The sequence below is a fragment of the Nerophis lumbriciformis genome, linkage group LG13 (genome assembly GCF_033978685.3).
Source record: "Nerophis lumbriciformis linkage group LG13, RoL_Nlum_v2.1, whole genome shotgun sequence".
Taxonomy (NCBI): Eukaryota; Metazoa; Chordata; class Actinopteri; order Syngnathiformes; family Syngnathidae; genus Nerophis; species Nerophis lumbriciformis.
The window spans coordinates 20,360,059-20,386,467 of record NC_084560.2 but is presented as its reverse complement, the minus strand read 5'-3'; the positions used below and the strand labels follow the sequence as shown (position 1 = coordinate 20,386,467).

At 41.6% G+C, this 26,409-nt stretch overlaps 1 protein-coding gene and 1 long non-coding RNA gene across 3 annotated transcripts in view; both read right to left on the bottom strand.

The window, feature by feature from the left end:
* LOC133613229 (uncharacterized) overlaps positions 1-26,409 on the bottom strand; it is a 173,957-nt gene that overhangs the window by 54,368 nt on the left and 93,180 nt on the right. The gene's annotated exons all lie outside the window — the stretch shown is intronic.
* LOC133613762 (uncharacterized) lies at positions 5,947-14,486 on the bottom strand. Its single transcript, XM_061971536.2, has 2 exons — positions 13,973-14,486; positions 5,947-13,597 (listed from the first exon to the last, which is right to left on the bottom strand). The coding sequence occupies exon 2, from the start codon at positions 13,256-13,258 to the stop codon at positions 6,950-6,952; it is 6,309 nt and encodes a 2,102-aa protein (XP_061827520.1). The 5' UTR covers positions 13,259-13,597; positions 13,973-14,486; the 3' UTR covers positions 5,947-6,949.

Sequence of the window (26,409 nt, the reverse complement as noted above, 5' to 3'; positions counted from 1 at the left end):
TCTAAATTGTGACTGCAAAATCTTGACAAAAATTAGGGCCAATAGAATCGACATTATAATACCAAAGATCGCACTGTTTTCTCAAGGTTACTCAATGTTTTTCATACTTTGGGCCCAACGGAGGGGTCTGAGGTAACAATCTCTTTAGACGCGGAAAAGGTTTTCGACCGCGTTGAATGGGGCTTCCTTTTTGCAGTTCTAGAGAAGTTAAACTTTGGCTCTTAGATTCATGAATGGATTCAAAGATTGTCTTCTCCCCTGTGGTGGCAGTGCAAACGAACAATGTTGTTTCAGACTTTTTGACTTCTGCTGAGGTTGCAGACAAGGATGTAGCCTCTGTCCATATCTGTTTGATTTTGCCATCGAACCACTAGCTATAGCTGTAAGAATACATACTGAAGTCATGGGAATTTCTAAAGTCGGCACAACACATAAGGTGTCTTTATACGCGGACGATCTGCTATTGTATACAGTATACCAGGGGTCGGCAATCCAAAACGTTGAAAAAGCCATATTGGACCAAAAATACAAACAACTAATCTGTCTGGAGCCGCAAAAAATGAAAAGCTGTATATAAGTCTTATAATGAAGACAACACATGATGTAAGTGTCTATATTAGCTATAATAGCCTACTATCAAAGTGATTGTGTCGCAGGCTGAAGCAAATCTTCGTTGACAGAAATGTTGAAATATAATATTTATTCTACATATTTTTTACAACATTAGAAACCATTAGTAAATCAGAGGCTACTCAGAATGTGAGATAACTCCTGGAAATTACTGGCTTTTAATGGCCAAAGGTATAGATGTGTGTGCCCAAGTTAAAGGGGAACATAATCACAATGTCAGAATGGTTAAAACCATTAAAAATCAGTTCCCAGTGGCTTATTATATTTTTCGAAGTTTTTTCAAAATTTTACCCATCAAACAATATCCCTAAAAAAAGCTTCAAAGTGCCTGAATTTAACCATCGTTATAAACACCCGTCCATTTTCCTGTGACGTCACATAGTGAAGCCAACACAAACAAACATGGCGTAAAGAACAGCAAGCTATAGCGACATTAGCTCGGATTCAAACTCGGATTTCAGCGGCTTAAACGATTCAACAGATTACGAATGTATTGAAACGGATGGTTGTAGTGTGGAGGCAGGTAGCGAAAACGAAATTGAAGAAGAAACTGAAGCTATTGAGCCATATCGGTTTGAAAACCGTATGCAAGCGAAACCGACAAAAATGACACGACAGCCAGCGACACGGGAGAAAGCGAGGACGAATTCGGCGATCGCCTTCTAACCAACGATTGGTATGTGTTTGTTTGGCATTAAAGGAAACTAACAACTATGAACTAGGTTTACAGCATATGAAATACATTTGGCAACAACATGCACTTTGAGAGTGCAGACAGCCCAATTTTCATCAATTAATATATTCTGTAGACATACCCTCATCCGCGCTCTTTTCCTGAAAGCTGATCTGTCCAGTTTTGGAGTTGATGTCAGCAGGCCAGGGAAGCTAGGGTCGATGTGAGCCAAGACATCCAGGGGGTTTAGCTCGCTCGTCTGCGGGAACAAACTGCCGCCATTGCTTGCTGTGCTACCGAGGTCCTTTGTCCTTGAATTGCTCACACACTGCGGCAGATTCAATGGGGGTCTGGAGGCAGATTTCTTTGACTTTATCGTTGGAAATGCATCTGCTTTGAGTGTCGCAGGATATCCACACATTCTTGCCATCTCTGTCGTAGCATAGCTTTTGTCGGTAAAGTGTGCGGAACAAACGTCCAATTTCTTGCCACTTTCGCATCTTTGGGCCACTGGTGCAACTTGAATCCGTCCCTGTTCGTGTTGTTACACCCTCCGACAACACACCGACGAGGCATGATGTCTCCAAGGTACGGAAAACAGTCGAAAAAACGGAAAATAACAGAGCTGATTTGACTCGGTGTTTGGGAAAATGGCGGATTGATTCCCGATGTGACGTCACGTTGCGACGTCATCGCTCCGAGAGCGAATATTAGAAAGGCGTTTAATTCGCCAAAATTCACCCATTTAGAGTTCGGAAATCGGTTAAAAAAATATATGGTCTATTTTCTGCAACATCAAGGTATATATTGACGCTTACATAGGTCTGGTGATAATGTTCCCCTTTAAAGGAAACGGCAGGCTGTCTTCTCTAAATAGATTTATTACAATCTTTGCAAGTTAGGTAATGTTTGCTGTGGTCTGGAACAACATGGCCCACAAACATCTAAAATGCAACCAATATTGCATACAGATAATGTGTCATGACACATGCAAATATAAATTAAATACACAGAGGACATAAATAAAGGAAATTAAATTATCTCAAATATACCTACAAACGAGGCATAGTGATGCAATATGTACATACAGCTAGCCTAAATAGCATGTTAGCATCGATTAGCTTGCAGTCATGCGCTGACCAAATATGCCTGATTAGCACTCCAACAAGTCAATAACATCAACAAAGCTCACCTTTGTGCATTCACGCACAGCATGAAACTTTTGGTGGACAAAATGAGACAAAGAAGATTTTACATGTAAACAAACTGTTGCGTCACAGTCCACGCTATGGTGAGTTCAAGAACTGCCGAAATTAGTAGGACAAAACAATGTTCACCAAATACTCTCATCAGTGAAGCATACACACAAACATATTAAACAGTGGACTTTTTAACAATTGGGAAAGTTTGTGTCATGTTTGTACTCAAACAAAAAACGTACAAAGACAAAAATATTTTTTCTCCCCTCATTTTCCATTTCCTTTTTTTTTTTAAATGCTCCAGGGAGCCCCTAAAGAGCCACGGGTTGCTGAGCCCCGGTATATACTAACCCAACCAAGTCTGTGACCCAATTGCTCAAGATACCGGACAACTTTCGACAATTATGGTGATACAAATGACATTTTTCGAAGAGTTTATTGTTCCCAATTAATAACACTGACTGGGACTTTTCAATTTCCCCTTTAAATTAGAGAATGACGTATTTAGATATTTAGGCATAAATATCACCCACACAATGGCAGGACTGAGCGCTCATAATTTCGATAAACTGTTAGAACAAACATCTGTTTTGCCAAAATTTGTTCTACCTCTTCCTTGATGATCACCATTTTGACTTTCATTTTTGCGGACTTGGAGAAGGCATTTGACCGTGTCCCTCGGGAGGTCCTGTGGGGAGTGCTCAGAGAGTATGGGGTATCGGACTGTCTGATTGTGGCGGTCCGCTCCCTGTATGATCAGTGTCAGAGCTTGGTCCGCATTGCCGGCAGTAAGTCGGACACGTTTCCAGTGAGGGTTGGACTCCGCCAAGGCTGCCCTTTGTCACCGATTCTGTTCATAACTTTTATGGACAGAATTTCTCGGCGCAGTCAAGGCGTTGAGGGGATCCGGTTTGGTGGCTGCAGGATTAGGTCTCTGCTTTTTGCAGATGATGTGGTCCTGATGGCTTCATCTGGCCAGGATCTTCAGCTCTCACTGGATCGGTTCGCAGCCGAGTGTGAAGCGACTGGGATGAGAATCAGCACTTCCAAGTCCGAGTCCATGGTTCTCGCCCGGAAAAGGGTGGAGTGCCATCTCCGGGTTGGGGAGGAGACCCTGCGCCAAGTGGAGGAGTTCAAGTACCTCGGAGTCTTGTTCATGAGTGAGGGAAGAGTGGATCGTGAGATCGACAGGCGGATCGGTGCGGCGTCTTCAGTAATGCGGACGATGTATCGATCCGTTGTGGTGAAGAAGGAGCTGAGCCGGAAGGCAAAGCTCTCAATTAACCGGTCGATCTACGTTCCCATCCTCACCTATGGTCATGAGCTTTGGGTTATGACCGAAAGGACAAGATCACGGGTACAGGCGGCCGAAATGAGTTTCCTCCACCGGGTGGCGGGGCTCTCCCTTAGAGATAGGGTGAGAAGTTCTGCTATCCGGGGGGACCTCAAAATAAAGCCACTGCTCCTCCACATCAAGAGGAGCCAGATGAGGTGGTTCGGGCATCTGGTCAGGATGCCACCCGAACGCCTCTCTCGGGAGGTGTTTAGGGCACGTCCAACCGGTAGGAGGCCACGGGGAAGACCCAGGACACGTTGGGAAGACTATGTCTCCCGGCTGGCCTGGGAACGCCTCGGGATCCCCCGGGAAGAGCTGGACGAAGTGGCTGGGGAGAGGAAAGTCTGGGCTTCCCTGCTTAGGCTGCTGCCGCCGCGACCCGACCTCGCATAAGCGGAAGAAGATGGATGGATGGATGAACTTTCAAAGTGTTGGACAAAATGATAGCAACATTTTGTTGGAATAACTCTAATCCTAGAATGAAGAAAATGTACTTACCCAATTTTAAATTATAGTATTGGGCAGCAAATATCTGCAAACTGTCACATTGGAAAATTGCTTATGAGGGTGAGGAATATGAAATTTGGACACGAATGGAGTTAAGATCCGACCCAATGCCTTTGTTGACCTCTGCACTGCCTTGTGGACTTAAGGAACAAAGTATGAACCCAGTTGTGAAGTCTTCCTTTAAAATGTGCCTACATTTGAGAAAACCTTTCTCTCTCTGCCAAGCTAGTGGATTCTGCCCAATAGCTCAGAATATATTTTTACGCCCTCAGTCTCAGATATCACATTCAAAATATAGCATAATAAAGGTTTACAATCCTGCAGTGAACTGTTCTCAAATTAAACATTTAGTTCTTTCTACATTTTACTCAGAGATTACAGTATACCCGCTACATACATATTCAGGTACCTTCAACAATGCAGTTTTACAAAGACACTATTTACCTCATTCCCCTACTTACCGCCACAGAATTAGGCTGTGTATACATTTGGCCGGATAACGCCTTAAACGAATAATTATTTAGCCTAAGCCCCGTGTCAGCCACACTAAACCAGCGTTTAAGGTTCCCCTCCTCGGACCATTTTTAACAAAGGTAAGTGCACCATTTATTTCTTGAATCTCCGACTCTTAGCTTTGCGTGGACTCATCGATCGTTCACAAACTGAGTTCGGAGAGGAAGTTACGCCAGAAAGACCGCGCCCCACACAGGAAGTGACATCCAAAAGAACGCGCCACAGCCAGTTTCACAACCCGTTTCGTAACTTGGCGGCAACCACAGGAAAGATGGAGGTGAGTCATCCAGACATGCCCGTGTTTCTCCTTCTTCTACAAACCCCGTTTCCATATGAGTTGGGAAGATGTGTTAGATGTCAATATAAACGGAATACAATGATTTGCAAATCATTTTCAACCAATATTCAATTGAATGCACTACAAAGACAAGATATTTGATGTTCAAACTCATAAACTTAATTTTTTTTTTGCAAATAATAATTATCTTAGAATTTCATGGCTGCAACACGTGCCAAAGTAGTTCGGAAAGGGCATGTTCACCACTGTGTTACATGGTCTTTCCTTTTAACAACACTCAGTAAACCTTTGGGAACTGAGGAGACACATTTTTTAAGCTTCTCAGGTGGAATTCTTTCCCATTCTTGCTTGATGTACAGCTTAAGATGTTCAACAGTCCGGGGGTCTCCGTTGTGGTATTTTAGGCTTCATAATGCGCCACACATTTTCAATGGGAGACAGGTCTGGACTACAGGCAGGCCAGTCTAGTACCCGCACTCTTTTACTATGAATCCACGTTGATGTAACACGTGGCTTGGCATTGTCTTGCTGAAATAAGCAGGGGCGTCCATGGTAACGTTGCTTGGATGGCAACATATGTTGCTCCAAAACCTGTATGTACCTTTCAGCATTAATAGTGCCTTCACAGATGTGTAAGTTACCCATGTCTTGGGCACTAATACACCCCCATACCATCACAGATGCTGGTGTTACAGGCCTCGCACTGAGTAGCCTGGTCCCAGTGTTCGATGTGGTGTGTCCTGTTTTATAGGAATAAAAACGAGACACAAAGTGCTTGATTGCGTTGTCATCTCAGGGTGTGACCTGACTCTTTTTTATTAAACATTTCTTGACTTCTTTACTCTCATTTGCATTTCTATTGTGCTTTTAATCACTTTCAAATAGTTTCAATAATGTAATTTCAATTCCCCATTTTTCATTCACATTGTTAAACAATTACATCTTTACTTTTGAAATGATAAAACAAATCCACAAAACCATGGAGGATTGATCGTTACATACCCCAACACTATATTTCTTGTGTAAAAGCATCACGTAGCGGAGCGGTACTGTTACTTTAATGAACATCTTCATTTTACATGTTTGTACTGTATCCTGACATTGCTTCTTTTTAATATTGCTGCTTTCTTGAACGCTTTTTTGTCATTATAAATCAATTACAATTACACAAATTGTTACCTGACTATACCTATAATACTTCTTAACAATCACAGTTTATCTTTAACAAGTCTCCACTGCCGCCGCCATTCCCGCCCAACCACGCGCTCGCACACAAAGGGAGACATCGCTTATTGAACATAACAAATTTCATCAAAAATACACACTTTTAACAACATACTTCGATATTTCTATTTTCAGAAACGCTTATAATTGCTTGGAGACAAATGTGTTAATATTATCACACTTTACCGACCTGTTTTATAGGAATAAAAACGAGACACAAAGTGCTTGATTGCGTTGTCATCTCAGGGTGTGACCTGACTGAGACACGGAAGTACTAACAAGCACCTCCCATTTTCCTCCTTTCCTATAGGAGTGCTCCCTCTGCTGGCGTGGCGGAACAACATGTCTTGTGGCATTCAGCTTGGAAACATACACTTAAACTGTGACTTTAGATATGAAAATACCTCGAACTAAATTAGGATACTCTATTTACACATTCATTTTACAAAACAATTGTGACTACTAATTGTAAGTGTCACAACACACCCCAACAAAAAAAGGAATGACTCCCGACATTTCACAACTTCAAAATACAACTATCACAAACTCTGTACATCTATGTAGGTGCCTTATGAGACGTACATTGGCATGTGCGGAGATGTTTGTATGGTGTACACGTTTGGTGAACAGAATGACGGGTTGAAAAATTGGGATGGCACGGGATAGGGAAGCAACGGGTGTCCTAGAATACTCCAGGCAACCATTGAGGGGCCTGCATACACCTCTGCACTGTTAACTACTGAGGGCACATGAAAAGAAGGCTGACCAAGGGTATCATAAGTAAATCGAGATGCCGGTTGCCTATTTCTAGTGGACCTTCTTGGGGGTGGTACCTCAGCGTCAGGAGTGGGGCTCAGTTGCGCTTGTTCGTCTTGCGAAAAAGACTGCTCTCGTTCACATCCCTCTTCCATGACAGGTAGATTTCTGGGTTCATATCCTTTAGTTCCCTCATATCCCTCTATATCCCCATCACTGATGTCCTCCAAAATATGTTCATCATTGTCCCGTAAATGATCTCTCTTTCCTGGTCCTTCTGTCCCATTCATGGGTGCATGTCTCCTATTTGCTGAGTCCCTTTTCCTCAAAGTTGGTCCTTGGTTGGCGATTTGGCTGAGCTCCAGCGGGCCTGATTGAATTTTGGGGACCAAGGAGGGTTCCACGTCTGGTCTGTCTTCTGTACAAAAGTTATATCTTAGCTCATAATAGCTAGAACTGCCATCATCATCAGAGCCTGTGTCACTGTTTGAATCAGGTGGAATATTTATGTGAGTTGTTCTTGGTCTCCTTTCTGGTACCTTCTTTCCTCTCTCTTCCTCTACTGGTAGGTTGACAGGTAGGTCATTAATAAGATGCAATAAATTACGATGCAAAATGCGTGACTTGCTGCCATCTTTTTCCGAAACTACCCTGTACACGGGATTGTCACCAACCTGGTCTTTCACAACATAAGTGCTGTTTTCCCAATAGGACCTTAACTTTCCAGGGCCACCTCTTTCACTTAGATTGCGCACCAGCACTCGATCTCCCGGTTGCAACACTACTCCTTTCGCATGCTTGTCGTAGTACTTCTTACCGCGGGCACTTGACTTTTTGCTGTTTTCTGAAGCTATCCTGTAAGCTTCGGTCATGCGTTCTGCCCATTTCTCGGCATACCTTTTGGTTGTCTGCGGTTCCTCCTGGTGAGTCATCCTGAGGAGCAGGTCTATCGGCAATCGTGGATGACGCCCGAAAAGCAAGAAGAAAGGTGAGTAACCAGTTGCTTCATGACGTGTGCTGTTGTATGCACTGACAATCTGGGGTATGTAATCTTTCCACTTTTCCTTCTTCTCCTCACTCAGGGTTCGCAACATTTGCAGCACTGTGCGGTTAAAGCGCTCGGCCGGATTACCCTGAGGGTGGTATGGGGTCGTCCGGGAATGTCCCACTCCGCTCAGTTGCTGTAGCGTTCGGAATAAATTATTTTCAAATTCGCGCCCTTGGTCATGATGCAGTTTCAAGGGATAGCCAAATCTGGGGATATAATCATTAAAGATTTTCTCTGCCGCAGTTTTCCCTGACTTATTACGGGTCGCATAACATTGTGCAAATCTGGTAAAGTGATCAACTACCACTAGGATATATTGGTAGCCTCCTCTACTCTGTTCTAAATGCAAATAGTCAATTGAGACAAGCTCCAGTGGAGAGTTGGTTGTTATGCTACTCATTGGGGCTCGTACGTGTGTCACAGGTTTTTTTTGTTTTATGCACTGGCATTGTCTGGTAACATATGTCTCAATCTCTCGCCTCATGTAAGGCCAATAGAACCTCTGTCTTGCTAAACTTAGGACTCTTTCAGTGCCTACGTGACCCATGTCGTCATGTAAGTGCTTGAGAACCAATGCTTTGAGACTAGCAGGTAAAACTAGTTGACGTCGCTCTGCGACTCTACGATAGAGGATTCCATCTTCGATGTGCAGCCTTGTCCACTCATGCATTACTTTTCTGCCTAACCCTTGCTGACTTTGCTTCATGCTGTCAGTTAGTGTTGCATTTGACTCTTTCAATCGTAGAATATTTCCAATCACTGGGTCCTTTTGCTGGGCCTGTTGGAGTTCAGTGAGACTAAATGGTGTCAATGTTTCTTTGGTCTTGGGTTCAAGCTGGTCACCCTGGGCCAGAGCCAAAGCAGCTATCCAGGCTACATCTCCCCTTTCGCCTGCTCTGCACCCTCCCCATGTCGTGGTAACAACTTCCCTGGTCAATTCCTGTGTACACTCACTGACATATTTGTTGATATCTAGGGGGCAACGTGAGAGTGTATCAGCGTCAACATTTATTTTGCCTGGTCTGTACCGTATATCAAATCTAAAATCTGACAGTTCACCCACCCACCTGTGGCCAACTGCATTTAATTTAGCAGTGCTCATGACATAAGTTAAAGGGTTATTGTCAGTGTAGATAGTAAAGTGTGGGGCATAATACAAATAATCCCTAAACTTTTCGCATACTGACCATTTGAGGGCGAGGAATTCTAACTTGCCTGAGTGTAGTCTGTAGTTTTTCTCAGCTGGTGTGAGAGTCCTTGATCCATACGCAACCACTCTGAGCATTCCATTCTGTCTCTGATAAAGAACCGCTCCAAGTCCCTTGTCAGAAGCGTCTGTGTGGACTATGTAAGGCAGTTCAAAATCAGGATATGCCAGCACAGGTGGCTCTACCAACTGGTCAATCAGCTTGCATAAGGCTTCTTGATGCGTCCTGGTCCATTCAATTGGGGTTTTGGATGGCAATTGAGCACCTTTTCCTTTTTGAGCCCCTGATCTATTCAGCAATGGTTGTCTCAAACTTCTCCCTGGTTGGAGGAGTTCATAAATAGGGCTTGCCATTCTGGAGAAATCCTGTATATAGGACCTGTAGTAGCTCAAAAAGCCTACAATCCTTCTTACATCTCCGATTGTAGTCGGAGGGTCATTCTTCAAGGCATACACAGCTTCCAAGTCTTTGGGGTCAATGCGCACGCCTTCGGCTGACACCAAGCGACCGACGTACCGCACTTCATTTTTAAAAAGGTCACATTTTGTGGGCCTGAGTTTCACTCCATGCGTCTGCAGGGCTCTCAAAACTTTCCTGAGCACTTCAATGTGATCTTCAAAGGTCTTTGCAAAACACAATATGTCATCCAGGTACGGGATGCAACACTCATCCCTCAGGGGTGCAAGCATTTCCTCCATACTGCGCTGAAATGCGGCTGGCGCATTTGTCAGGCCGAATGGTATGCGTACCCACTCAAATAGACCCCATGGGGTGATAAAGGCGGTCAGATGACGTGAACCTTCTGCAATAAACCCTTGATGGTATGCCTTTCCCTGATCTAAGATGGAGAACCAAGTATACCCCCCCAGGGTGTCTGTGAGATCTTGGATCCTGGGAAGGGGATGGCGGTCAGGGACTGTGCGATGGTTCAGAAGGCGATAGTCAATACATAGTCTAAGTGTCCCATCCTTTTTACGCACGCAAATGACTGGTGCGGAGTAGGGGGATTTAGACTTAACAATCCATCCTTTAGCAAGGAGATCCTCAATATACTCCTTGACCTCCTTGTACAAGGGTTTCGGAATGGATGCATAAGATTTTTGAACAGGGGTATTGTCTTTAAGTGCAATCGACATTTCTAAACTTTTGATACACCCCATGTCATTGTCATCTCGAGCAAATGCTCCTGCCTCCTCTTGCAAGAGTTGTTTGGCTATTTCCTGTTGTTCCTCTGTCAGGTGGTCAATGTTTACAGGTGGGTCCCATGGCTCCACCACACAAGATCTTGTATCCTGTTTGGTGTTTTGAGACACAGCATTTGGGGACTCAAAAGGAACTTTTGTTTCAGTCAGCTGTGGTTCGTCAGTTGATACTATCTTGACAACAGGCTCAATGCTGCCTAATATTGTTTTACAGGATAATGTGACCTCATGCTTGTTGTGGTTGCCTATGGGGATTCTCAAGCAGGGTACTTTTGCGTGGTTGATCTCCAAGAGACTGTCACCGACATCAAGCTGCTGTAACTGTGGGTTATTTTCATTGGGTTCAAAGAGCACCAGGGGGTTTGATGTGTCAAACATAGGTGGAATCCTGCACTTTACTTGTCTAACCGCACCGGCTGGAATAACAACATCATGAAATCCCACTTTAAGCATACCATGTCTGACATCACTATCATGAGAGGCATGTGTCTGAATCAGACTGACAAGTGCTATTGCTTTGTCATTCTCAATGCTTAAGGCTCCACGTAGGAGGGTCACAAGGGCTGATATGAAGTCAGACTCACCCTTCGGTCCCATTATCAAGCATTCAATTACGTTAAAACCAATAAGGGGGCGGTCCATGGGCACACTACTTACTAAGAAGGGTACCTGTATTGATAGGTTTGGGTCGCTATTATCAGGGAGACTCACATTCACTCCCACCCAACCGTCATACGGCAAGGGCTCACCATTCACTGCGAGCACACTTAGAGGTTTACGCCCTATGAGATCTGCTAATGGGCGTGGCTTATGGTCGGGAAGGTAAGTTTTTACCCACTTACGATCAAGAAGACTCACTTGAGCACCTGTGTCAAGCAAACATTCAACTGTAAAATTGTTAATGTTGCACTTGACCCTGCATTTCTTCCCTACTAACTGGGCTACTTGTTCACGCACCTCAGTATCTTTGGACTGAAGAGAGGACATTCCAATGTTTCTTACATGTGCCGGTCTCTCCCCTGGTGGCTTCACCTCTGTAGGGCTCCAGGGGCTGCTGTTCATTATGGTGTGGACATCAGCAGGGGGTTGGTTAGCACTCTGGACACGAGGCCTCTTGAGACAGCCAACAGCTCTGTGCCCGACCTCCCCACATAGAAAACAATGGTGACATGGGCTTGTGCCTTCTTCAGCACACTTGGGGCAGCTATATTGTCTTGCTGTTTGCCTTGGCCTTGGTCTGGCATTTGTGCATCTACAGGGTTGTTCTAACGTTTGGTTAGCTGTGAGAGACTCAACCAGTTTTGTCAGGGCATCAACTTTGGAACTAAGTTCCTCTATCACATTGCTTTTATTCTTTGTCTTATGCTGTAATGTTTTTTCCATGTCCTTATCAGTCTCAAGTTGGGCACTGTGAGCATGTGTTACCTTTTGACGAGATCCGTGAGCAAGTCTTCGCTGCCTCTCACTCTCTTCACTGCACACCTGGCTCACATGCCGAATTAGTGCTTCATCTGACACAGCATAGTCGGACAACATTGGTTTAAGTTCGGTGCGAATGTCACTAAATTTGGGTAGGAGACCCTGGAGAATAGTGCGCAAAAACACATTCTGCACTGTACGAGGTTCATACTCAATGTCCATATTACCTTGTCTAGATGCAAACAGCACTTTTTGTTTTAGTCCAATCATCCTGTACAGGAACTGTTGGGGACTTTCAGTCTCAAGCTGCCGGGTGCTCATTAACTCCTGGAACAACTCACTTCCACTTTTTCCACTTAAGTGGGAGCGCAAAAAGCTTCTGAGTTCACAGAGTGTTAAATCATCCTTGTTAACTAGCATATCTTTGAACTGTCCGGGTCTGACAATACGGAAGATGCCCTGGATGATTTCACCTTCAGAGTAACTTGCTTTGAGCCCCTCATCTATCTGTTTACAAAGTCCATGGTAGCTAATATCTGACACACTGTCCCCCACCTGACCCCCGTGAACTTTAAATTCTCTACGCTGAAGTAGGGGTATTTCTCGTAAAGGAACCATACTACTAGGGCGAGCGTGAGAAGCGGCTTGATGTAGTGTTTGGGTACCAGCTGAGGTGGGTGTGTGCATGGCGGTATGAGCTTGCCGTGTATCAGTCAAAGTAGGCATGTTTGTGGAGTCGTACATATGTGTTGCGTTATACGTGCGTGTCTTCTGTGTTTCATATTCAGATATCTTTCTCCCCAAAGACTCATAATTGGCCATTAATATTTGGTACTCGAGTGCTTGTGAATCAGCGGAAACATGTGGCAATGTGTCATCACTGTTGTCCCTCTGTCCCTGTTGCATAGTTGTCAGTTGTAAGGGTGGTGGGTTAATGATAACACTTTCTGTTTGCTTAGCGTGACGGACTTCGGCGAAACGACTGGCTCTGATGTCATTAATCGTATCTCTTAGAGATAGCAAGCATGAAATACCTTGGTCTTCTGACTCTAGTAGTGTCCTACAATTTAAGTAAGTACATATATAGTCAAAACAACTCTCTTCATCACCCTTAATTACCCCAGAAGAATCAACATCTGATACCGGTGTGATGTCCTCAATAATTTCAAAAAGTTCTTGTGCTGTCAACTCGTGGAGTATTTTCTTTACCTCCCACGTCAGCTCTTTACGTACACGTTCTCCCATGTTGATTGTGTTACTCAACGACAGACTGTAGCTTTGTTGTCTCGGGCAAGCGGTGCTGCACTCCTCCAGCGAAGGTCCCTCTCACACGCGTTGGTCCTGTTGCTGCCTCAGTCGCACACTGCTTCAACTTGCTTCTGCCGTCACGTCTGCCTTGGATTCGTAGATTAGGAGATCAGCATCTTCTTTTGTCGGATGCCGATCCCAGCGGTGCCTCCAGAATTCTGTTACAGGCCTCGCACTGAGTAGCCTGGTCCCAGTGTTCGATGTGGTGTGTCCTGTTTTATAGGAATAAAAACGAGACACAAAGTGCTTGATTGCGTTGTCATCTCAGGGTGTGACCTGACTGTTTTTTATTAAACATTTCTTGACTTCTTTACTCTCATTTGCATTTCTATTGTGCTTTTAATCACTTTCAAATAGTTTCAATAATGTAATTTCAATTCCCCATTTTTCATTCACATTGTTAAACAATTACATCTTTACTTTTGAAATGATAAAACAAATCCACAAAACCATGGAGGATTGATCGTTACATACCCCAACACTATATTTCTTGTGTAAAAGCATCACGTAGCGGAGCGGTACTGTTACTTTAATGAACATCTTCATTTTACATGTTTGTACTGTATCCTGACATTGCTTCTTTTTAATATTGCTGCTTTCTTGAACGCTTTTTTGTCATTATAAATCAATTACAATTACACAAATTGTTACCTGACTATACCTATAATACTTCTTAACAATCACAGTTTATCTTTAACAAGTCTCCACTGCCGCCGCCATTCCCGCCCAACCACGCGCTCGCACACAAAGGGAGACATCGCTTATTGAACATAACAAATTTCATCAAAAATACACACTTTTAACAACATACTTCGATATTTCTATTTTCAGAAACGCTTATAATTGCTTGGAGACAAATGTGTTAATATTATCACACTTTACCGACCTGTTTTATAGGAATAAAAACGAGACACAAAGTGCTTGATTGCGTTGTCATCTCAGGGTGTGACCTGACTGAGACACGGAAGTACTAACAAGCACCTCCCATTTTCCTCCTTTCCTATAGGAGTGCTCCCTCTGCTGGCGTGGCGGAACAACATGTCTTGTGGCATTCAGCTTGGAAACATACACTTAAACTGTGACTTTAGATATGAAAATACCTCGAACTAAATTAGGATACTCTATTTACACATTCATTTTACAAAACAATTGTGACTACTAATTGTAAGTGTCACACTGGCTTTTCAACTTTGCGCCAATAACAATCCGAATGGTTCTTTTCCTCTTTGGTCCGGAGGACACGACGTCCACAGTTTCCAAAAACAATTTGAAATGTGGACTCGTCAGATCACAGAACACTTTTCCACTTTGTATCAGTCCATCTTAGATGAGCTCAGGCCCAGCGAAGCCGATGGCATTTCTGGGTGTTGTCGATGAACGGTTTTCGCCTTGCATAGGAGTTTTAACTTGCACTTACAGATGTAGCGACCAACTGTAGTTACTGAAAGTGGGTTTCTGAAGTGTTCCTGAGCCCATGTGGTGATATCCTTTACACACTGATGTCGTTTGTTGATGCAGTACACCCTGAGGGATCGAAGGTCACGGGCTTCGCTGCTTACGTGCAGTGATTTCTCCAGATTCTCTGAAGCCTTTGATGATATTATGGACTGTAGATGGTGAAATCCCTCAATTCCTTGCAATAGCTGGTTGAGAACGGTTTTTCTTAAACTGTTCAACAATTTGCTCACGCATTTGTTGACAAAGTGGTGACCCTCGCCCCATCCTTGTTTGTGAATGACTGAGCATTTCATGGAAGCTGCTTTTATACCCAATCATGGCACCCACCTGTTCCCAATTTGCCTGTTCACCTGTGGGACGTTCCAAATAAGTGTTTGATGAGCATTCCTCAACTTTATCAGTATTTATTGCCACCTTTCCCAACTTCTTTGTCACGTGTTGCTGGCATCAAATTCTAAAGTTAATGATTATTTGCAAAAAAAAAAGTTTATCAGTTTGAACATCAAATATGTTGTCTTTGTAGCATATTCAACTGAATATGGGTTGAAAATGATTTGCAAATTATTGTATTCCGTTTATGTTTACATCTAACACAATTTCCCAACTCATATGGAAACGGGGTTTGTACATGTACAGACGCTTGTGGAAATCACAATTGCATACCTTAAGAGAAGGAAACGCGCGATTATAATTTCGATACAACACATCTCAGACGGCAACATATCAATGTTGAGCGACGGTTTTGGATAAAGCCTGGAAGAACGGCAGCTTGGTGGCATAAGTTTGTCAACGAGTGTGTTTTTTTAGAGGAATGGCAAGAGAACGTTCAAATATCTAGGTCAGCTGTGATTCTACTTAGTGAAAAACTTTGTCCATTTGTCAAAGGAGAGTCAACAAGAATGCGGGCTCCCGTAGATGTGATAAAAAAAGGTAGCTTTTACTTTGTATTACATGACCGACGAGGGAAGACTACGAAAAACAGCGAATGCATTTGTACTGGCAAAGCAGACTGTATCAGTTATTGTCCGCCATGTATGTCGAGCGATTACTCGACGTCTTGGTCCACAGAGTATATAAAGTCATCTAAAACGGAGGCAGAAGTTCAAGATCTATATAGGTGGATAGTATTCTAGACATGGGCCCGTTCAGCAAAAAAACTTGTCTCCGTTTTTTTTTTTTTTACAAATTGATGCTTGAAATTAAACTTCATCAATGGGAGAAGTCAAAATCTGCCTGGGAAAAACGATATTGGTATTAGTCTGTCTAATGAGGAGTTGAAATCCTGCCTCATATTCATATTTTCTCCATGTGTATTCAACATGGTCTAATCCAGTTCAAAGTACTTCACTTCGCTGTCTCCATTACACAAGAGAAAAACTGACAGAAATGTATCCTGGGCTGGACCATGCCTGCCTCAGGTTCAACCATAGCCCAGCTACAGAGGGTCACACGATGTGGTCATGCCCCAGCCTTAGCAACTACTGGATGCCAGTGTTGGGACTAACGCTTTACAAAGTAACGCCGTTAGTTTCGGCGGTAACTAGTAATCTAACGCGTTATTTTTTATATTCAGTAACTCAGTTACCGTTACTACATGATGCGTTACTGCGTTATTTTACGTTATTTTTTATGTAGTATCAGCTAGAAACAGAAGATCTGAGTGTGTTTTATTGCAGCGCTGCGGTGTCTTCCTTGTGTGTCACAAGGAAAAGAAGAGGCGTGCAGAGAAGAGGCGTGATTTGTGTGTGTGGGGCTGGGACGGGGGGGGCTCCCAGACTGTAGTTGAGGGGCGCAGGGGAGACGTTCCTCCAGGGCCTATGTACTTCGGGGCTAACAACCTTCACTTTACCCGGAAGTGGGTCTTTACAGCTGAGGGTGAATGACGAGGCCGGCGGTTTGTTGCAACTTTGTGATTTTATTGGACGCAGCCATTCACCAAGCTAGAGCACCTGCACGCACTCACTGTCGCCGGTCCCTCACCTCTCTCGCCCACTCACTCACTGACGTCACTCACCTCACATGCTGTCATATCTTAAAGGGCCCCACACACACACACACACACACACACACACACACACACACACACACACACACACACACACACACACACACACACACACACACACACACACATACGCTACTCTCATAACAACCAACAAGACATCATGGTGAAGCCAGAAGTCGAGTTTCTTAACATTGAGACATTCTCAATACTTTTCTTTTGTCGAACACAAAGAAAATAACATTTTAGTTAAATGTAAGTTGTGTCTTGGATCAAAGATCCTATTTACTTAAAGTTAAAGTGCCATTATGATGCAGCTATTTAAAATAGTTTTGTCAATTTGTTCTGGCCTGAAATAAATTGGCCCTTTGAAACATATCTTTGTCTTTGTGTGTTGCATGGAGAGCACATTGCTTAGCAGAGTTCAGTGATGCAAATGCATGTCAAGTTGGTCAACACATTGTATTATTCTCTAGTGCAATAACACATACTTGCCAACCTTGAGACCTCTGATTTCGGGAGGGGCGGGGGGCGGGGCGTGGTTGGGGGCGTGGTTAAGAGGGGAGGAGTATATTTACAGCTACAATTCACCAAGTCAAGTATTTCATATATATATATATATATATATATATATATATATATATATGAAATACTTGACTTATATAAGAAATATTATATATATATATATATATATATATATATATATATATATATATATATATATATATATATATATAAGAAGTATTAAGTCAAGTATTTCATATATATATATATATATATATATATATATATATATATATATATATATATATATATATATATATATATATATATACACATATAAACATATATACAAGAAATACTTGACTTTCAGTGAATTCTAGCTATAAATATATATATATATATATATATATATATATATATATACATATATATATATATATATATATATATATATATATATATAAAATAAATACTTGAATTTCAGTGTTCATTTATTTACACATATACACACACATAACACTCATCTACTCATTGTTGAGTTAAGGGTTGAATTGTCCATCCTTGTTCTATTCTCTGTCACTATTTTTCTAACCATGCTGAACACCCTCTCTGATGATGCATTGATGTGTGGCACGCACAAAAGTGCTTTCATCAAATGCACAAGATGGCAGTATCGTCCTGTTTAAGAGTGTCACAACATTGCTGTTTAAGGCAGACGAACTGCTTTACGGTAGACGAAAACGTGACTGCTGTTGTTGTGTGTTGTTGCCGCGCTGGGAGGACGTTAATGAAACTGCCTAACAATAAACCCACATAAGAAACCAAGAACTCGCCCTCCATCATTCTACAGTTATAACGTGATTGGGCTGGTACGCTGTTTATATTGTGGGAAAGCGGACTCAGGTCCATGCTGAATTTTGGGAGATTTTCGGGAGAAAATGTGTCCCGGGAGGTTTTCAGGAGAGGCTCTGAATTTCGGGAGTCTTCCGGAAAATCCGGGAGGGTTGGCAAGTATGCAATAACAGTACTGACATGAAGGCTAAAAGAGCATTAATGGGAGCCTTAAAAAAAAAAAAAGGAAAAAAAAAAGAAGTAACTAAATAGTTACTTTTCACAGTAACGCATTACTTTTTGGTGTAAGTAACTGAGTTAGTAACTGAGTTACTTTTGAAATAAAGTAACTAGTAACTGTAACTATTTACTGGTTTTCAGTATCCAACCCAACACTGCTGGATGCAAATATTTCAGGTGCTGTCTCATAATGCTGGACAAGATTTAACAGTGGACTCTAAGATTGCAGTTTTTGGCATAACTACATGTTCTAAAACCTGGAAACCTTTCACTGAATTTTAATGTTTGAACGAATGTACTGTGAATAGAAATGAGACTGTGAAACCATTGTACTACACTACATTGGATTGAATCTGTCATTCGTTATGGCATCTCCGAATGGTTTGGAAATCTGTCTGTCAAACTCAAAACCCAACTTCAAAACCTTATCAAGAGGGCTGGTAAAATAATTGGCATGCAGCCCCCTGGTTCCCTTATTCGACAAGCAGGAAGCAGGGTCTTAAAATCACCCGTGATTACCCGTGGTAATCATAGTGAAATTGTGTTGATGCCAAATGGTAAATGGTACAGAACAGCAACAGGTATAGATTTTCCTTTGTCCCACTGGCAATCAAAGCACTTAACAGAAAATTACTGTAATAACCGGATGCAATAATAAGGTGTGCAATATTGGGATAGTGCAATACGGAAGGTGTGCAATGTGTGATCTCATAACTAACTGATATACTTGCGCACTGTTCACTGTCGTCACTGCATTGTCGAATAAACTTTATGTATGTACGTAAAACGTTGTGTTAAGTTACAGTTAAAGTACCACTGATAGTCACACACACTCACTAGGTGCGGTGAAATTATCCTCTGCATTTGGCAAATCCCCAGAGATGAGCAGTGAGCAGCAGCGGTGGACGCGCCCGGGAATTATTTGGTGATTTAACCCCCAATTCTAACCCTTGATGCTGAGTGCCAAGCAGGGAGGTAATGGGTCCCATTTTTATAGTCTTTGGTATGATTCGGCCGGGGATTGAACTCACGACCTACCAATCTCAGGGCGGACACTCTAACCACAAGGCCACTGAGCAGGTTATCTTGATGTCTAAGACCAATTTCTCCTCGGAGACAATAAAGCTAATTATTATGATTATCATTATTATTTGTTGTGTTTGTTGTCTTCTCTATTGGTTTGTCAGTTTCTTTCCCCAGTCTTTTGTCCCCAACGAGGCACACCTGCTGCTAATCACTTCCCGGTAGCATTTAAGCGCGTCTCCACCAGCTGGTCCCTGCCGGTTATTGTTCCTGAACTCCGCTCTGACATGTGCTACCTTGATTCTGCTTCCCTGGTATGTTGCCTTCGCATATTCCTGTAATATTGACCTCGTTGTGTTTTTGTTTTCCTAGCCACCTTGTTTTGAGAGGACTAGTTTTGCCACGCTGTGTGCGTCCTGGCCTTTGCTCCGCCAACCTCTGAAAGAGACTACTTTTGTTATATTTCCCATGGTGTGCACTTTAATTCACTTCACTTCACACTTTGGACTGATTAATGTCATTAGCATCAAACGTCAAGATGTGTTTATTTTGTTTACTTAATTACACATTAAAACGGTTAGTTCCAAAGTAATGTATATGTTTTAACATATCAGACCTAATATCATCTTGTTTAGTCCTGTCTATTTATTCTAGATCAGTGGTTCTCAAATGGGGGTACGCGTACCCCTGGGGGTACTTGAAGGTATGCCAAGGGGTACGTGAGATTTTTTTTTAATATTCTAAAAATAGCAACAATTCATAAATCCTTTATAAATATAAATAAAAACCTATCTTTTTTTCCAAATATTTCAAGAAAGACCACTACAAATGAGCCATATTTTGCACTGTTATACAATTTAATAAATCAGAAACTGATGACATAGTGCTGTATTTTAATTCTTTATCTCTTTTTTTCAACTAAAAATGCTTTGCTCTGATTAGGGGGTACTTGAATTAAAAAACATTTCACAGGGGGTACATCACTGAAAAAAGGTTGAGAACCACTGTTCTAGATGTTTGTGACAGTGGCAGTTATCCCAAAATGCCTCTCCCCAACCCGCTACTTCAATTCCAGCTCTGGTATTCCCGCACATGCATTAGATTGACCTCACATTAACCCAAATACATTTGATCTTTAAGAGCCATAAATTGGCTTTTGTCATTACCATAGGTTAATTACAGAGATTTGCTCTGTACCGTTGCTACACTGAGATTGCAATAATAAGCGCCACACAAAAGCCATTCACGCTGCCTGCGCGAGCACTAAATAGGCATTGTTTTGATCTTGCTATTCCTGTCGGGAGTCGTGTTTGCGTTGCCCTATTATCAGCACTCTCTACCTTGCAGCACTTGTGATACAGCAAGATTCTGCTGAGCCCAGCTCAAACCTTGCCCTTCCTGTCATTCTCTGCACAAGAAGTCAGAGGAGGTGCAGCCCAGACGTGGACCTGATAGTTTTCAGTGCACTCCCAATACGCAACACCTCAGAGAAGTTTTCAACTAAAACTGGCCTTGCCTTAGAATCATCTGCAAGATCAGTTCGTCCTATAACATGCATTCGAAAGGCACTTGTTCATTGTCGATTTGAGGAAATCGGAAATAATGGACATTGAACGAAACTGTTGGGATCTAACTGTTTATTATTATTGGTACCCTTCAAATCAAAACACTTGTTTGACGATCCCCAAGTCCAAGACCTGTGGAATGTACAAACCCCGTTTCCAAAATGAGTTGGGAAATTGTGTTAGATGTAAATATAAACAGAACACAATGATTTGCAAAGCCTTTTCAATCCATATTCAATTGAATGCACTACAAAGACAAGATATTTGATGTTCAAACTCATAAACTTTATTTTTTTTATTTTTATTTTTTATGTTATGTTTTTGCAAATAATAATTAACTTAGAATTTCATGGCTGCAACATGTGCCAAAGTAGTTGGAAAAGGGCATGTTCACCACTGTGTTACATGGCCTTTCCTTTTAACAACACTCAGTAAACGTTTGGGAACTGAGGAGACACATTTTTTAAGCTTCTCAGGTGGAATTCTTTCCCATTCTTGCTTGATGTACAGCTTAAGTTGTTCAACAGTCCGAGGGTCTCCGTTGTGGTATTTTAGGCTTCATAAAGTGCCACACATTTTCAATGGGAGACAGGTCTGGACAACAGGCAGGCCAGTTTAGTACCCGCACTCTTTTACTATGAAGCCACGTTGATGTAACACGTGGCTTGGCATTGTCTTGCTGAAATAAGCAGGGGCGTCCATGGTAACGTTGCTTAGATGGCAACATATGTTGCTCCAAAACCTGTATGTACCTTTCAGTATTAATGGCGCCTTCACAGATGTGTAAGTTACCCATGTCTTGGGCACTAATACACCCCCATACCATCACACATGCTGCCTTTTACACTTTGCGCCTATAACAATCCGGATGGTTCTTTTCCTCTTTGGTCCAGAAGACACGACGTCCACAGTTTCCAAAAACAATTTGAAATGTGGACTCGTCAGACCACAGAACACTTTTTCACTTTGTATCAGTCCATCTTAGATGAGCTCAGGCCCAGCGAAGCCGACGGCGTTTCTGGGTGTTGTTGATAAACGGTTTTCGCCTTTAATTTGTACTTAAAGATGTAGCGACCAACTGTAGTTACTAAGAGTGGGTTTCTGAAGTGTTCCTGAGCCCATGTGGTGATATCCTTTACACACTGATGTCGCTTGTTGATGCAGTACAGCCTGAGGGATCGAAGGTCACGGGCTTAGCTGCTTACGTGCAGTCATTTCTCCAGATTCTCTGAACCCTTTGATGATATTACGGACCGTAGACGGTGAAATCCCTAAATTCCTTGCAATAGCTGGTTGAGAAAGGTTTTTCTTAAACTGTTCAACAATTTGCTCACGCATTTGTTGACAAAGTGGTGACCCTCGCCCCATACTGGTTTGTGAATGACTGAGCATTTCATGGAATCTACTTTTATACTCAATCATGGCACCCACCTGTTCCCAATTTGCCTGTTCACCTGTGGGATGTTCCAAATAAGTGTTTGATGAGCATTCCTCAACTTTATCAGTATTTATTGCCACCTTTCCCAACTTCTTTGTCACGTGTTGCTGGCATCAAATTCTAAAGTTAATGATTATTTAAAAAAAAAAAAAAAAGTTTATCAGTTTGAACATCAAATATGTTGTCTTTGTAGCATATTCAACTGAATATGGGTTGAAAATGATTTGCAAATCATTGTATTCCGTTTATATTTACATCTAACACAATTTCCCAACATCACCACATGGGCTCAGGAACACTTCAGAAACCCACTGTCAGTAACTACAGTTGGTCGCTACATCTGTAAGTGCAAGTTAAAACTCTCCTATGCAAGGCGAAAACCATTTATCAACAACACCCAGAAACGCTGTCGGCTTCGCTGGGCCTGAGCTCATCTAAGATGGACTGATACAAAGTGGAAAAGTGTTCTGTGGTCTGACGAGTCCACATTTCAAATTGTTTTTGGAAACTGTGGACATCGTGTCCTCCGGACCAAAGAGGAAAAGAACCATCCGGATTGTTATACGTGCAAAGTTGGAAAGCCAGCATCTGTGATGGCATGGGGGTGTATTAGTGCCCAAGACATGGGTGACTTACACATCTGTGAAGGCACCATTAATGCTGAAAGGTACATACAGATTTTGGAGCAACATATGCTGCCATCCAAGCAATGTTACCTTGGACGCCCCTGCTTATTTCAGCAAGACAATGCCAAGCCACGTGTTACGTCAACGTGGCTTCATAGTAAAAGAGTGCGGGTACTAGACTGGCCTGCCTGTAGTCCAGACCTGTCTCACATTGAAAACGTGTGGCGCATTATGAAGCCTAAAATACCACAATGGAGACCCCCGGACTGTTGAACAACTTAAGCTGTACATCAAGCAAGAATGGGAAAGAATTCCACCTGAGAAGCTTAAAAAATGTGTCTCCTCAGTTCCCAAACGTTTACTGAGTGTTGTTAAAAGGAAAGGCCATGTAACACAGTGGTGAACATGCCCTTTCCCAACTACTTTGGCACGTGTTGCAGCCATGAAATTCTAAGTTAATTATGATTTGCAAAAAAAAAATAAAGTTTATGAGTTTGAACATCAAATATCTTGTCTTTGTAGTGCATTCAATTGAATATGGGTTGAAAAGGATTTGCAAATCATTGTATTCCGTTTATATTTACATCTAACACAATTTACCAACTCATATGGAAAAGGGGTTTGTTTGTATGTATACATACATATATGTATACATACATATATATACACGTATATATACATATATATATATATATATATATATATATACACATATATATATATACATACATATATATATATATATATATATATATATATATATATATATATATATATATATATATATATATACACATATATATATAATATATATATACATACACATATATATACACACACATATATATATATTTATATATATATATATATATAGATAGATAGATAGATAGAAAAAACAGAGGCTATTTCATCCCTACAAGCCTGTTTCGCAGGTTTCCCTGCTCTTCAGGAGATTTATTTCCTTTTTTTTTTCTAATGTGTATATATATATATATATATATATATATATATATATATGTGTATGTATTTATGTATCGATTAGGGCTGTACGGTATAACCGTACTGATAAAGTACCGCGGTACTAATGTATCAAAATTGGTACTATACTGCCTCTGAATAATACCAATTCCCTTTTTGTTTTAAGGGCATGACGACGGGTCGTCGTCGTCATGTTGTGACATTGCTGGTTTTACGAGCAGAGCAGCATGTTCGGCAACGCACACGCACGGAGTACTTACACGCAGACACAGTGTGTAGACAGAAAAGGGAGAACGGATGCATTTTGGCTTGAAAACTAAAGATAAAGGTGATGCTATAACACCGAAACGCTGCTCTACAAGAGGTGCTTTAAGACATGGCAAGCCAGCTAGCGGCTAACGTCCAGCCGCAGTCGACAGGGTTTTAGCTACTTCTAAATCACTAATCCTCGCCCCCATGGTAACAAATAAAGTACATTTCTCACAAGGATTATATCTGTAGGATCTACACCCGTCATCCACTGTAATAATACTAAGTACAAGAGTGTATCTAGTCAATACTAGAACGATTACAATGATATTATTTATTGTCACAAAATCCATTTTCATTTTTTTTTAAATCTATGTTCATAAACTCAGGAAATATGTCCCTGGACACATGAGGACTTTAAAAATGACCAATGTATGATCCTGTAACTACTTGTTATCAAATCAATACCCAAATGTGTGGTATCATCCAAAAGTAATGTAAAGCATCCAAACAACCAAATAAAAAGTGTTTAATACATTTTAACAGAAGTGTAGATAGAACATGTTAAAACATAAAATAAACCAGATATTACTGTAAATTAACAGGTAGATTAATTCAGTTTTCTACCATTTGTCCCTCACAATTTTGACAAAATAATAGAATGATAAATGACACAATATGTTACTGCATACGTCAGCAGCTAAATTAGAGGTCTTTGTTTGCTTACTTACTACAAAAAGACAAGTTGTCTAGTATGTTCACTATTTTTTTTTAACTCAAAATTGTTATTTAAATGCAAACATATGTTTAATGTACCGTAAGATTTTTTGTTTAAAAAAAGCCAATAATCCCATTTTTTTGTGGTCGCCTTTATTTAGAAAAGTATCAAAAAGTATCTAAATACATTAGGTACCGTACTGGTCCCAAAATGTTGGTATGGAGACAATCCTAGAATGTATACTGTATATGTCTATATATGCATATATACGTATATATATATACGTATATGTATGTATATTTATACACATACATAGATGAAAACCAGTGAAGTTGGCACGTTGTGTAAATGGCAAATAAAAACAGAATATAATGAATTGCTAATCCTGTTCAAATTATATTCAATTGAATAGACTGCAAAGACAAGATACTTAATGTTCGAACTGAGAAACATGTTTTTTTTTTTGCAAATAATCATTAACTTAGAACTTAATGGCAGCAACACATTGCAAAAAAGTTGACACAGGGGCATTTTTACCACTGTGTTACATGGCCTTTCCTTTTAACAACACTCAGTAAACGCTTGGGAACTAAAGAGACCAATTTTTGAAGCTTTTCAGGTGGAATTATTTCCCATTTTTGCTTGATGTACAGCTTAAGTTATTCAACAGTGCAGGTCGAGACTACAGGCAGGCCAGTCTAGTACCCGCAGTTGTTTACTACGAAGCCACGTTGCAGAATGTGTCTTTCCATTGTCTAGCTGAAATAAGCAGGGGCGTCCATGAAAAAGACGTTGCTTTGATGGCAACATATGTTGTTCCAAAACCTGTATGTACCTTTCAGCATTAATGGTGCCTTCACAGATGTGTAAGTTACCCATGCCTTGGGCACTAATACACCCCCAAACCATCACAGATGCTGGCTTTTCAACTTTGCAACAACAGCCAGCACTAGCTCGCCAGTCAGCCCGAACGCCAACACGCAAACAAGAGACATCAACACCTCCCCCACTAAAAGACTCCACCCCTCAATCCAAACACACCCACACCACCGCCCAAACATTCAAGACAGAGGACCCACACCAGACCTGCCACGGCATCAAGTCACCAACACATACCCTACAGCGCAAGGCCGGATCACACAGGCCTGGCCTGCCTAACAGAAAGCGAAATCCGCCCGATGCCACACAAAAATAAAAAATTAAAAAATTAAAAAAAAATACAAATAAAAAGATTTAAAAAAAAAATGTACATCAATAGGGAACTACATTTTCCAACAGCAGTCCCTGCAGTGAGCAAACACGTTCAAAAGATGGTGCCATACACAAACACAATAACACACCTTTTCAGTGTCTCGGTCGGTGTAATGTGAAAACTATTTGTTGACGACAAAACATTATCGCCGATAGCGAAGAAAAATCCATTAAATTAGCCACACCGTTTTATAAGCCGCAGGGA

Coding starts and splice junctions, on each gene's coding strand:
- LOC133613762 (XM_061971536.2), bottom strand. CDS start 13,258: ATGGGAGAACGTGTACGTAAAGAGCTGACGTGGGAGGTAAAGAAAATA.